This window comes from Notechis scutatus, chromosome 2, assembly GCF_049901735.1.
Source record: "Notechis scutatus isolate UNSWTSFEM ecotype Mainland chromosome 2, rNotScu1.2, whole genome shotgun sequence".
In the NCBI taxonomy this organism is placed as follows: domain Eukaryota; kingdom Metazoa; phylum Chordata; class Lepidosauria; order Squamata; family Elapidae; genus Notechis; species Notechis scutatus.
Window position 1 is genome coordinate 249,742,841 of NC_142010.1, and position 12,786 is coordinate 249,755,626.

Sequence of the window (12,786 nt, forward strand, 5' to 3'; positions counted from 1 at the left end):
TAAAATTCCATTGCTATTTTAACAGACATTCAACTCTTAACACAGAGACACTGCTTTCCTCAAAAGGCTATTAAAATGAAGATTCATTATCTATCTATTATGTTGACTACTTTGATAACATACATAGAACAGGATGGTCATGGATGACTAAAATGATATATTTTAGAGAATAAAATCTTAGAGTAAAAGATTTTTACTAATAGGAAACTTTTCAATAAAGATAAGATAAAGCAACAAGTGAGTGACAAATTACCATGGGTCTTTTGGTATCAAGTCAAATCTCTTGAGTAATAGAAATATTAGATCTTCAGTAATAGCAATATCAAGAATTTAATATTTCACTATTTAGAACAACCAAAAGCAACAATCTCAAACATGTATAGGGTATATTGCAATTAGATTGAAGATCTACCACCTTGGAATACTGATTTTAGTAATCTCATGCAAGAGATGATTTGGTAGATATTGTGGAAATCGGCTTCAGTATAAGAACTACAAGATAAATCACTGGTGTTTGACTTCCATTAGATTGGCACACGCATATTAAAATTATTCTTCCAAATATTGGAGAGATCATAAAAAGGGTTATTTCTGATTTGTGGTGGTGATCATGTGATAAAGCTATATCCTTTTGAGGTAAGATTTTGTGGAGATGGTTAACATTAAAGAATTGAATGCTCCCCAGAGTTAGTTTAGTGCATTTATTTACAGGATCAAACCTTATGCTTAAAAATAAAAAAAATATGTCTAATTTTAGCAGCCAAAATAATAATTGTACAATATTGGAAAAATCTAGATAACATAACATTTAAGATGTAGATTAACAAGGTCTCTTCAACTGTCACATTAAAGAGAAAAAAAACCCAGAAAAAAATAGAAAAAGTTAAAATAATAAGACAGGAGGAACCACAATTTTATTACATTTGGATGGATTTTATAATTTATCTCAATAGTAATACAGTATAATACAGTATATTTTACATATAGAATAATTTTGTAATATATGGTTTCTCTATTTACATTGTAAGTTCTTTTTTATATTTTCTACATTATTTCTTTCTTGTGTATCTTGGATTATTATCTGATACTATTTATTATTTATAGTTCAGAAAAACAATAAATACAAAAACGATCTGTTATATCATAGCAAAATGAAATGTTTCTAAATAAGGAAAAGCCCATTCAATATTTTAACATCTATTTATTGCAAACTGTATATTTTAGATGGTAGTGCTGGGAAAGGTAGAATTAGCAAAAACAAAAATAAAATGTAATCTTCCTCCATACTGACATAAATATGACAGTATAATTGGTTACAGGAAGGTGAAAGTTTTCTTTATGTTAGACTGTCTGAAACTGAAAGCTATGGGCAGGTATTGGGTGGGGGAGGTGGGGTTCAGGGATGCTGTGGGCAGGCGCAAGCAGGCGAAAAATCAGAGGGGGCAACTTCCAACCTCCTGTCAGCTTTCCCATTGATTTTGCTTGTGGGGAGTCAACAGGAAATGTTGGAAATCTGCAATCACGTGACAGTGGTCCACTGCGACATCATAATTGTGAGCCAGGTACTGATATCCCAGATCATGATCACAGGAACCACTGTATTGGTTAAAACTCTAAGGATCAGTTGAAAGTCTTCTTCATTCAACATCATTGTAACTTTGAACAATTGATTATAACTCAAGGACTGCCTGATTTCAATTTGCAAAATGTCTTCTTCATGGTTGTTTTCCAAGAAGATCCTTTTTCTGGAAGCAGTTGCTTTATCTTATCTAAGAGGATTTTAGAACTGTTAGTTCCATTCAGTTAGAGAACACAAATTGGTTTTTCTAGAATTATATAACTATAATTCTATGAACCAGGCTCTACTCCATTCAATAGCTAACTCCCTTCTGAAAAAACATGAATATCTTGCTTGTGCAATAAGACTTATTCATAAAGGGCCCAGCAAGCCTTGCAAGCTAGATTTGTTTCCTGTATTCGGCATTATCTTTGTGGTGATGTAAGACTATGATGTACAAGGCTTTCTTATAAGAAACATCTTATAGTACATTCTGCAAGGAAGACAACAGTATTTCCAGCGTTATTCACAAACCAGCCACTTTAACTTTACCTACATGAACTAAAAGTTGACATATTCATTTTTATTGAATAAATTTGTTAGAAGGAGCATGAAAGATAATTCCTGATTCCTAAAATTCAGCCAAAGTATTTTGCTTGTATTCCATTCATAACATATACTGGAACATTAGTTACTAAAAGGTTTAGAATGATAAGTAGAATCATCCAGATACCCTCTCAAGCAATAGCAGTGTCTTTCTTTCAGGTGCAAACAACCAGCATCGCCAATGAATAGTCTCAGGCAGAACATACATTGTTAGTTACCTATGTTACAACAACTTCACCAGGCTGACTGCATTCCCTTGTGAACAGTCAGCTGAGGCTTCAGGGATTCTGGTTGACGTGCCGCATTCTGCAGCACAAGGACTCTGTAGTCACACACACACACACCCTCCAGTCTAGCTGGAGATTCCTCCACCTAATAACAGGTCACACCATTACCACTGTTCACTCTGTTGGTCTCTCACAGAGACTTTTTTTTTTACTTACCTTCTCCTAAGCAAGCTTATTGGTATAGTTGTTACCATAGGTTTAGCCATGGATGGAATGTGATCACTGCCTTTCCCAGGGAGTGTAAGACTTTAACCTATTATTAGTGAATTCTGGTGCACTGACCAGAAGGAACTTCCACAGTAATAAGTTTTGCTATGTGATTTAAATGAAAATGTAGGCAGTGGCTTATTTTTGCTTATTTATTTAGGCAATGGAATTATTAGTAGAAAAGGCAATTAGCAGTGCTACTGGACCGCAAAGCCCTGGAGATGCATTGAGAAGAGTATTTGAGTGTATATCTTCAGGAATTATCCTAAAAGGCAAGTTGATTGATACCCAAAATCAGTAATTTCTTGATAGTTTTGCTGATTATTTATTAAATTTATACTGCCCTTCTTACTATCCAAAGCAACTCTTTGATATATTCTTTCTTTAGATTTTAGTAAGGATGAAATTATAGTTCTGGTATATCTGGTTTCTTGTAGGTGGTCCTGGTCTTCTCGATCCTTGTGAAAAAGATCCTTTTGATACACTGGCTTTAATGACAGATCAACAAAGAGAAGACATTACTTCAAGTGCACAGGTAATTTGAATGTTGTGAATTATGAACATTTTGAAGATATACAAGCCAACAGTATAATTTGAGCTGAAAACCAATTGTGTTACCCAGTAGTATTTAACACTTCTTTTCCAGTAAATTTATTTTTTTTATGTAACTTAGTAATTTAAATTTTCTTTGAGTCAGGCTCAATTTGTTTTGATTTGATGGACACTTCCATACAGTTTTCTTGTTAATGGCATCAAAGTGTTTGCTACTGAATTCTTTATGTTTTTGTTTAATTTCTTGCCTAGTTTACAGCCCCAATATTCCCTAGTTGTGCTATCATTTTATTTATAAATTACTGCTCTTGACTTTAAAATTGAAGTCACTAATTAAACAACAGTAGATGAGCAAAAATGCAATGTTATGTAGGAAATTTTAGCTGGTACCTGCTTGCCTGCCTCATTATGCATATAACGTAGTTACCAGATACTAAAACACTTACTAGGTCCCCCATGGTGACCTATGATTCATGTATATTGGGCAATATCTCTAGAGCTCAATTCAGAATCTTCTAGAACTTGTAGAATTAACTGGCTGGTATCCTGTTTCTCCCACTCACCTCCCCATGCCAGACAATTAAGTATGACTTCCATTGTGAGCCCTCCCCCCCCCCCTTTTTTTTTGAACTACCATAGTATTGGTTGAGCTGATTTTCCTGGGGTTTTTTCCCCTTCTTCTCTCGACTCTTCTCAAAACTTCATCATAACAGGATAAGTTATTCATCATGATCGGTCTTTCAGTCTTATTACTCTCAGAACCCATTTTGCAAATGCTGGCACTGGAGCATAGTAAATGCTTTTTCTGCTTAGATGAAGATCATAGTTGGCTTATTCAGACACCCACTTCCTGGGAGCAGCTTTTAAAGGTAGCAGTTTCTAAAGCATTTGTGTCTTTTCAGCTTCTTTCACACCTCCATTGCCCATTGAGCATTGGACCCTGCATCACCATTATAGGCATTGGGAAAAAAAATCACTTAATAAGGGTTCAAAGCCTTCTGTGTGATCAGCCAACCTAATTCCATGCAAGACAAAAAGAAAAAGATGGACAAAGGGCTGTTACTTCCCTGATTCCAGGTCTCTAATTCTTCTCCATCATGTCCTTCTCCAACCCTGATATCACAAATTCTGTTATTGATGGCCTTTTTACCTCGTATTGCTCAGTTGACCCCAGCTTCTCCTCATATACAGAAATCAATCTCAGAAGAAGAAATCTGAAATAGGCTTGCCTTAAGATCTATTCCTCCATAATACCTTCTTATCTCCCATCATAAGTCCCGTTTGGACAAAGATCCCTGTCTTTGTCTCAGTAACTTAGCCCTGCATTTCCTGAGATGACATGTATCTTGTGAAGTCTCAAATTGTAATGCATGCTATTTCATTCTGTCGTGGGGTTCATGCCAATGTCTCTGAACTTGACAATAATGATTTTGTACTACAGTTATCCTGAATATCCTTCACAGGCTTTAGATGTTTTCTATAACAAATTTTCATCCCACTCATATTTTGACCAAAGTATCAAACTTTCAGCTAGAACAGGGGTCTTCAAACTTGACAGCTTTAAGATTTGTGGACTTCAACTCCCAAAATTCCTCTTCCAGTCATGTTAGCTCAGGAATTCTGGGAGTTGAAATCCACAAGTCTTAAAGCTGTCAAGTTTGAACACTCTTGAGCTAGAAGAACTTTGACATCTCGTATCAAGATGTTTTAGCCAGATGTTGGCATTGTTTAGCAAATTTATAGACATCAGCCTGGAGGCTCCAAATGACCACCATTCAACTCTGATTCTCATCTACACCATACATTATGGGATCACATGGCTCACTTTTAAGATCTATGTGATTCCGTATAGATCAGTGGTCCCCAACCTTTTTTGTGCCAGGGACCAGTTTCACGCAGAAACACTTTTTCAAGGACGGGGTGGGGTGGGGGGAGTCCGAGTTTGGTGGTTTGCTTGCAGACATTTCATTATCTGACTAGGTAACATCTGATGTTGTTACCTAGTCAGGTAATAAAACGTCTGCCAGCAAACCACCAAGTTCAGGGAGCGCCAATGCCTCCTCATTGCAACCCTGAGCGACAGATAGTCCCTGAAGGACGGCTGAGAAGCCCCGCCTCTCAGCCCTGCCTTCATCAGCCCCATCCCTCAGGTGTCTCCCTCCCTCCCTCAGGTGTCTGCCTCGTTCCTCTCTCAGTCGCTCTCTCGCTCCTCCACCAGCCCAGGAAGAAACTGCTTCAAAGAAGCCTGCAGGGTGGCTTTTCCTGTCGGCGCAGCTCCCCCGAAGCGCCCGTTCACCCCCACCCCGCCGCCCACGGTTCAATCCAGTGCTCCGTTCTGCCTGCCTGCCTTCGTTTCTGGTGGTTTCGGAGCGCAGCTCCTCCGAAGCGCCCATTCACCCCCGCCCCGCCGCCCGCGGTTCAATCCAGTGCTCCGTTCTGCCTGCCTGCCTGCCTTCGTTTGTTTCGGAGCAGCTTCAGCTGAGTAAAAGAGGCGAATAGTTATTATTCTCAGCCGAAGCTGCTCCGAAACAAACGAAGGCAGGCAGGCAGGCAGAATGGAGCACTGGATTGAACCTGGATTGATTGGCGGTGGGGTGGGGGTGAATGGGCCCTTCAGGGGAGCTGCGCCGACAGGAAAAGCCACCCTGCCGGCTTTGAAGCAGTTTCTTCCTGGGCTGGTGGAGGAGCGAGAGAGCGACAGAGAGAGGAACGAGGCGGGAGGAAACCAAAGCCACTGAGCCAGAGAGTAGGACAGGCTTTGGTTGCTTCCTCCCTCCCCTTCTTTCATTTGTGTCCTTGATACCTGATCCCAGCAGCATTCACCGAAGGCGAAGAAAGCTGCCATTTTTATTTTATTTTTATTTTCTTTGTGGCCCGGTGCAAAGTGATCCACGGACCGGTACCGGTCCGCGGCCCGGTGGTTGGGGACCCCTGGTATAGATGATATTTAGGTTTTCTGGAGCATTTTGAAAATTCATCATTTTATGTTCTAGATTAAATTCTTACCATATACCATCATTTCCAAGCATCTCATTTCTTCCTTCTTGGAAAAAAAATCTCTTGAGGACTAGATTCCTCTCATTTTTTCTTTATTGCTCTTTTCATAGGTTCTTTAATAAGTCTAGACAGTCACCAGTTAGAGACCATTGCCATCTCAAATATTTTTTGAGGAAACTTTTTATATATATCAATGCTCTCACCACTGATAGATTGATATCAGCATGGAAAGTTCACATCCAAGACTTCTGAATCGAAGACTCTGAATATAAACATAGACATCACAGAATGCCACTTGAGCTTTTCATAGTTTGGAATTCTATGGTAATCGGATAACGACTTAGATGAGGGAATAGAAGGGGAACTTACCAAATTTGCAGATGATACTAAGCTGGCAGGAATAGCTAACACCCAAGAAGATTGGCTCAAGATCCAGATGGATCTTGACAGACTAGAACACTGGGCCGTATCTAACAAAATGAAATTCAATGTAGAGAAAAGTAAAGTCCTACACTTAGGCAAGAAAAAACAAAAGTACACATATAGACTGGGTGAAACCAGGCTCAATAGCAGTAACTGTGAGAGGGATCTTGGAGTCTTGGACAACCAGCTAAATATGAGCCAGCAGTGTGCAGCAGCAGCCAAAAAAGCTAATGCAATCCTAAGTTGCATTAACAGAGGGATACAATCAAGATCAAGGGAAGTACTAATACCACTCTATAAAGCCTTAGTAAGACCACACCTAAAGTACTGCATCCAGTTTTGGTCACCACACTATAAAAAAGATGTTGAGACTCTAGAAAAAGTACAGAGAAGAGCAACCAGGATGATTAGGGGACTGGAGGCTAAAACATACAATGAAGAACGGTTGCAGGAACTGGGCTTGGCTAGTCTAGTGAAGAGAAGGACCAGGGGACACAAAATAGCAGTCTTCCAATATCTGAGGGGCTGCCAGAGAGAGGAAGGGGTCAAGCTATTTTCTAAAGCGCCTGTAGGCCAGACAAGGAATAATGCATGGAAACTGAACAAGAAGAGATTTAACCTGGAAATAAGGAGAAACTTTCTGACAGTGAGAACAATCAACCAGATGAACAGCTTTCCCTTGGAAGTTGTGGGAGCACCATCACTTGAGACTTTCAAGGAGAGATTAGACTGCCATTATCAGAAATGGTGTATGGTCTCCCACTTGGGCGGGGGATTGGACTAGATGACCTGCAAGGTCCCTTCCAACTCTGATTATCTGTTAAAGTCTGCCTATCAAATTATTCTGTAAACTAGCAATTTCCAAATGTGTAGAGATGCATAACTTATGTAATTCACAGATGACTGGAGTTCCAGGTAACTAATTCCTATACTGAAAAAAATGTGTTAAATAAGAATTTTGCTGTAGAAATGATATTGAAATTAACCAGCCTCTGTTCTTATGAAGTTGAAATTCAATCCATCTGATTTCCTTTTTCCTTCCTTCTGCTACAAGTTTGCCCTGAGACTCCTTGCATTCCGTCAGATCCACAAAGTTCTAGGAATGGATCCTTTGCCCCAGATGAACCAGCGTTTCAATATTCACAGCAATCGAAAAAGGAGAAGGGACAGTGATGGAGTTGATGGATTTGAAGCTGAGGGGAAAAAAGACAAGAAAGACTATGATAACTTTTAAGCAAGAAATTTTTGTGTGCATTGTTAACACAACAAGGTGAAAACTGAAGCCATTTGTTGTAAAAATAATTCTTAATATCTGTTCAAGTACAACCACCCCCAAAGGTTACAAACACTTTTGTGTGGCATTCACACCATTTTAAAGGATGTGCAGACTTAATTATGATAGAAAATGATTACTAATGAAAACTGTATTTCAATTTTTGGTTTGTTTTAGCCTGCCTCCTTTCTTTAGGTTTTAAAATATAACTCTTGATTTATGTTCTTTATGTTAACTGGTCACTGTGTACTTAAGTTGTAACTGTATTTAATACATTATTAACGTGTTTCAGTTGCTTTGTGTATTTGCAAATATGTTTAGAATTTGTACTTACCTTTCACACTTGTAAGTTGCTTTGTATTACAAATGGTAAATACAGCTCCTCCGTCACTTAATATTTTATAGCAGAGCACTTTTTTGTAAAGTGGGGCTGCAGGACTGTTTCTCCTTAATGTGCAGCATTAACAATCTCTTATCCTGGTATTTAAGTGCTTTCAATATAACATTTCTGCCAATTCCATGGCATTTGTCTATCTAGTGATATAATGGTGTAATTAAGACAGATTTATGTTATTCTAATCAGGTTTGTTGTTAGTTACACATTAGCAGTATAAAAGCAAAATGTATGCAGTATGAACAGCAACTTTAGCAATTCATTAAAAATGGCATGATTTTGTTTTTTAATAGAATGGCTTTTTAATGGCTTCATGTCTAGGGCTTTGTTCAGTTAACTTTCACGTAGCAAGGCCAAAAAATAATTTTCTGAAATATTGCAGAAACTGTAAACAAGAGGACAGTTTTTTTCTGTTTGGGAAGAGTTTGGCTAACTATTTTTGGAGAGCTTTATAAGTATGGTAATAATACCATTAGCTCTGAATTAAAAATAATTGTTTGCCATATCCGTGCCTGTGAAGGGGTTCCTTTGCTGTTTTTGTACCAAATTATACAGTGATTTTCATTTAAACCTAAAATTGAAGATAACAGTATCTCACATAAATTGAAGGCTATGCTATAAAGGAAAAATAGCAGAAAATTATTTGCGGCCATAATGTATGCTTACCTCTCCTTCAAACAGCTAAATATTATAGTAGTGTAATTCAGTCTACATCTGCCTGTTGATGTATGCTTTGGTTCACAGATGTGATTTGTTACAACACTACAGTTGAATACACAAATAAAGAGTAAAAATGTACTAAGTGATGTACTATTGATTGTATACTCAGGATAGATACCCTTATTAATTTCACTAATTTAGATACAACAATTTAGCAATATTCATAATATTCCTCAAGATGCCCTGAGAAACATGACATTTTGAACCAGTCTATTTTCAATAAACTATATTAAGCTTTCTATTCCAATTAATCATATTGTAAAATTCTTAACCTTTCAAAAATGTTTAAATGTTGCTAGGCCTTGAGTTGGTGTTTATTTTTAAATTACTTTTATGAAGGATGATGCCTAGTGTAGCATTGAGAGAAAGGACTTTGGAGGAAGAGGTGCCGTGTTCATTGCCTTGAGCTTTTGCAAGAAAGACAAAACACACTTCTAATAGGGAGTATAAATTAAATCATCAACTGGTATGAATTTCTCACTCACTTATATAAACTTGGGGGGTTAAATTTCCAGACACTTTACTGAAACTATCTGGAAAGAATATCTAAAATACTATAAGCAGTAAATGGTTCTTCAGAAACATCTGGGGATAAGGGGAATCATACTTCCTTGAATGGTGAAATATATTGATCATAATTATATTTTGCATCTTAATATGTAGAAAAAAATATATTGCACATAAGAGGTCAAAATAAATGATGGGCATATATGTGATGTGCATCTGGGCTTTTCAGGGCTGGAACTTCAATTTCTGTTTCTTAAAAGGAAAATTCTGTTTAAAAACAGTAACTTTGTTCCTAGTATAAAAAAAAAATTAAAAACTCCAAAAATGAGGAATCTTTCTATCAGCAAGACACATGTGCAAATACTTTCTATAAATGAAACTCATTCCTATGAAGGAAGAACTGGCTGCCTGTACAGTACGTCTGTCCTTAGGGTAGGCAGTTTCAGAGAATGACATTTCTGAACCAAGCATTAGTGCAGCAGCTCTTTAACAAAACAAATGAAGCCAAATTTGCTGGTGTATACACAAAGAGTTAAGGATGAATAGCAGCTTTCTTGAGAGGGGAGGGAATGTTCCAAAGGTATTTGGAATCCTGCCCATCTTGTACCTTCATTTTGTTTTCTGTTAATTAAAGATGATGGAGAAGAGGGGAGTTTTCATATCTCTTTTAATTTTTTCATCTTGGTAAAGCTTATGTATAAATTTAGTTCAAGTAAAGCTTATTAGCTTTTATCTCTTGCATTTCTTTTTTCCCCTCCAATCCAACTTCAATTTAAGCGAGAAGCTCTTTAGGAACAAAGGTTTTTATTTATGCTTATTCTGGTAACTGAGTCATGGTAACTGGACTTCTTTTCCTGTTGGTTAGCATTTTGCTGCTTATTGTAAACCAACAAGAAAAGGAAGTCGAGTTGTCTTGATTCAACTTCCAGACAACTCTATAAGGATGACTGAGAATCTTCATTGATATAGGTTGCATAGTATTTGTTGATAACAGAAGGGGGGAGGACACTTTCTAGCTGGCAGAATTGTGGATATCTAACTCTGCCTTCTGCACATGGTTATCAATCCTTCTCAAGGCCTCATGCCATTGGACGTATTGGACATTTGTAATTCTCATTTATTCTCACATTTAGCCATCTTGGTTACAAATTATGGCATTCAAAGTTACAACCACACTTTAAAAAAATGACAACAGGTCCTCGCATATACAGGTGTGAGAGCATCTCCACAGTCACCTGATCAAAAGCTGCATAGCAACCCACTTGTATCCCCAACAGTTGCAGCATCCTGGGATCATGTGATCACCATGTGTGACTTTCCCAGTTGATTTCTGACAAGAGAAATCTAATGGGGTGACTTAACCTCCGCCTGAGTGATTTGCTTAACAATTGGACACAACTACTCTTAAGAACCACCTTGCTTAGCAATTAAAATTGTGGTAGTAAGTTAAGGACTGCTGTGTAAAATTCAGATAGCCTGCCTCGAAGAAAAATTAAACCAGACCATCTGGGTTTATATGGGTTTAGTATTTAAATATGTATAAGAATGGTTTGGCTGGGTTATAATGAAATAGATTGCTATCTGCTGAAAAGAGGTGTGGAATAAAGCCTCCCACACATATATCTGTAGATTGTTCTGGCTAGTGATGTATATATTCATACTGTGTATATTAAAAAAAGGAATAGCCTTGAAGTTTTGAATGTGAAGGTCTAAGAATTAGATTGCAGTTCTAAGAAGCCTTTGACTTGGAATAAGTTCCACTGAATGAAGTGAGACTTCTGAGTAAACACAAATAAGATTAAGCTGCAATTATATATACTGTGCTAATTTTTAAAACTTGAATGAGACTTCATTTTCTTCAAAGAACTGAAATACAGGATTATCAACATTTTAGTATTTTGGAAATAATGGTGCAAATATTTACTAAATACATATGGACTGACTTTATTGATTACTTTTTGTCTTCTGCTTTAAAAAGAAAATACAACACATTCAAGCTAGGTGCCTTACAAATCTGTACTGTTTTTATTAGTTTAATTGCTGAAGAAATTAGTTCACATATGGTGCTATAGATCAAAAGCAAATAAATCACTGTATGGCTTAGGGCATCATGTGAATCAGATCTCAAATCTTTTAAAACCTTAAATCTCTTTTAAATTCCAGTCAGCATAGCCAGTGATTAAGTGGGTTGTAATCCAAAATATCTGGGAAGCACCAGATTTCATCAATGATCCATTATGCAATATTCAAACAGTACTGGAATTGTTTATTTCTACTACAGAACAAACAAAATGTTGGCATGCTTGTTTAACCAAGCAATAGCTCAACGTTGAGGACATTGTTCCTAAATTCCAGTGGATTTAGAACACTGTTTTCACTTGGATCTAACAATCATATCAGTGAAAACATTTTCTTTTGTTAACAATGGTGTGAACTGGCTGCTATCTAGGTAGAAGCAGCTGTTTCACTGGCCTTGCTGGGTCATTTAATATTTAAGCCATATTGAGATATGCCTACTGCTTTCTTCCAGGAAATACTGCATTTCTATTAAGCTACTGTTGAGACAGAAAATACGTTACTGGGTTTAGAAACCTCAAGCAACCATTTTCCAAGTCCCCAAACTCCTGAATTTTTAAAAAGGAAAAGCTTTCTGCACATACATTGAGGAATGACTTCAACTATTTTACCAGTCAGCCCAATAACCCCTTATTCAGACTAAGTTTTATAATTACTATTACCATCAGAGCTATTTGGAAATCAATTGTACCAGAACTCAAAAGCACTACTACTGCCAAGGAATCCTAGTTATTTCAAACCCTCTAGAGCTTATTATGCAATAATGCAAAAGCTGCTGGTAAAAACTGTTCTGAATCATTCCATCTAGGCCAGGGGTGTCCAACCTTGGCAACTTGCCAAGGTTGGACACCCCTGATCTAGGCTGTCAGAATTGTTAGGATATTTCCTCCATAGTCAGGAAAGCTAAATTTTGCTGCAAGATTTCATTTCTAAGGGGGGGGGGGGAAGCAAAGGAAGAGAGGCAAAAGTAGTGGAATTCATATCCTACCATAGGCCAAAGTGCCATAGTGTTTCTACAAACTCAGCCAACTGTGGGTTATTTGTTAAACCATGGTTAAGACTGGATGTGCACATTAATTCACTGGGAACCTTGCATAGCCATTAGATTAGATTAGATTCAAGTTTATTGTCATTGCACATGAACACAGGCAACGAAATGCAGTTAGCATCTAACCAGAAGTGCAAA

The 12,786-nt window shown here is 37.4% G+C and overlaps 1 protein-coding gene across 4 annotated transcripts in view; it reads left to right on the forward strand.

The window, feature by feature from the left end:
- The window catches only part of ZFR (zinc finger RNA binding protein), a 44,297-nt gene extending 35,202 nt beyond the window's left edge, over nt 1-9,095 (forward strand). For all 4 annotated transcript variants that reach the window (XR_015748264.1, XR_015748265.1, XM_087958539.1 and 1 more), the window contains 3 exons: nt 2,819-2,930; nt 3,096-3,193; nt 7,685-9,095. Coding sequence is in view for 2 of the 4 variants with exons in the window: in XM_087958539.1 (XP_087814665.1) it covers nt 2,819-2,930; nt 3,096-3,193; nt 7,685-7,864 (390 nt within the window). In the remaining 2 variants the exon portion in view is untranslated. The remainder of the gene's footprint in view (nt 1-2,818; nt 2,931-3,095; nt 3,194-7,684) is intronic.
- Nucleotides 9,096-12,786: the final 3,691 nt, after the last annotated feature.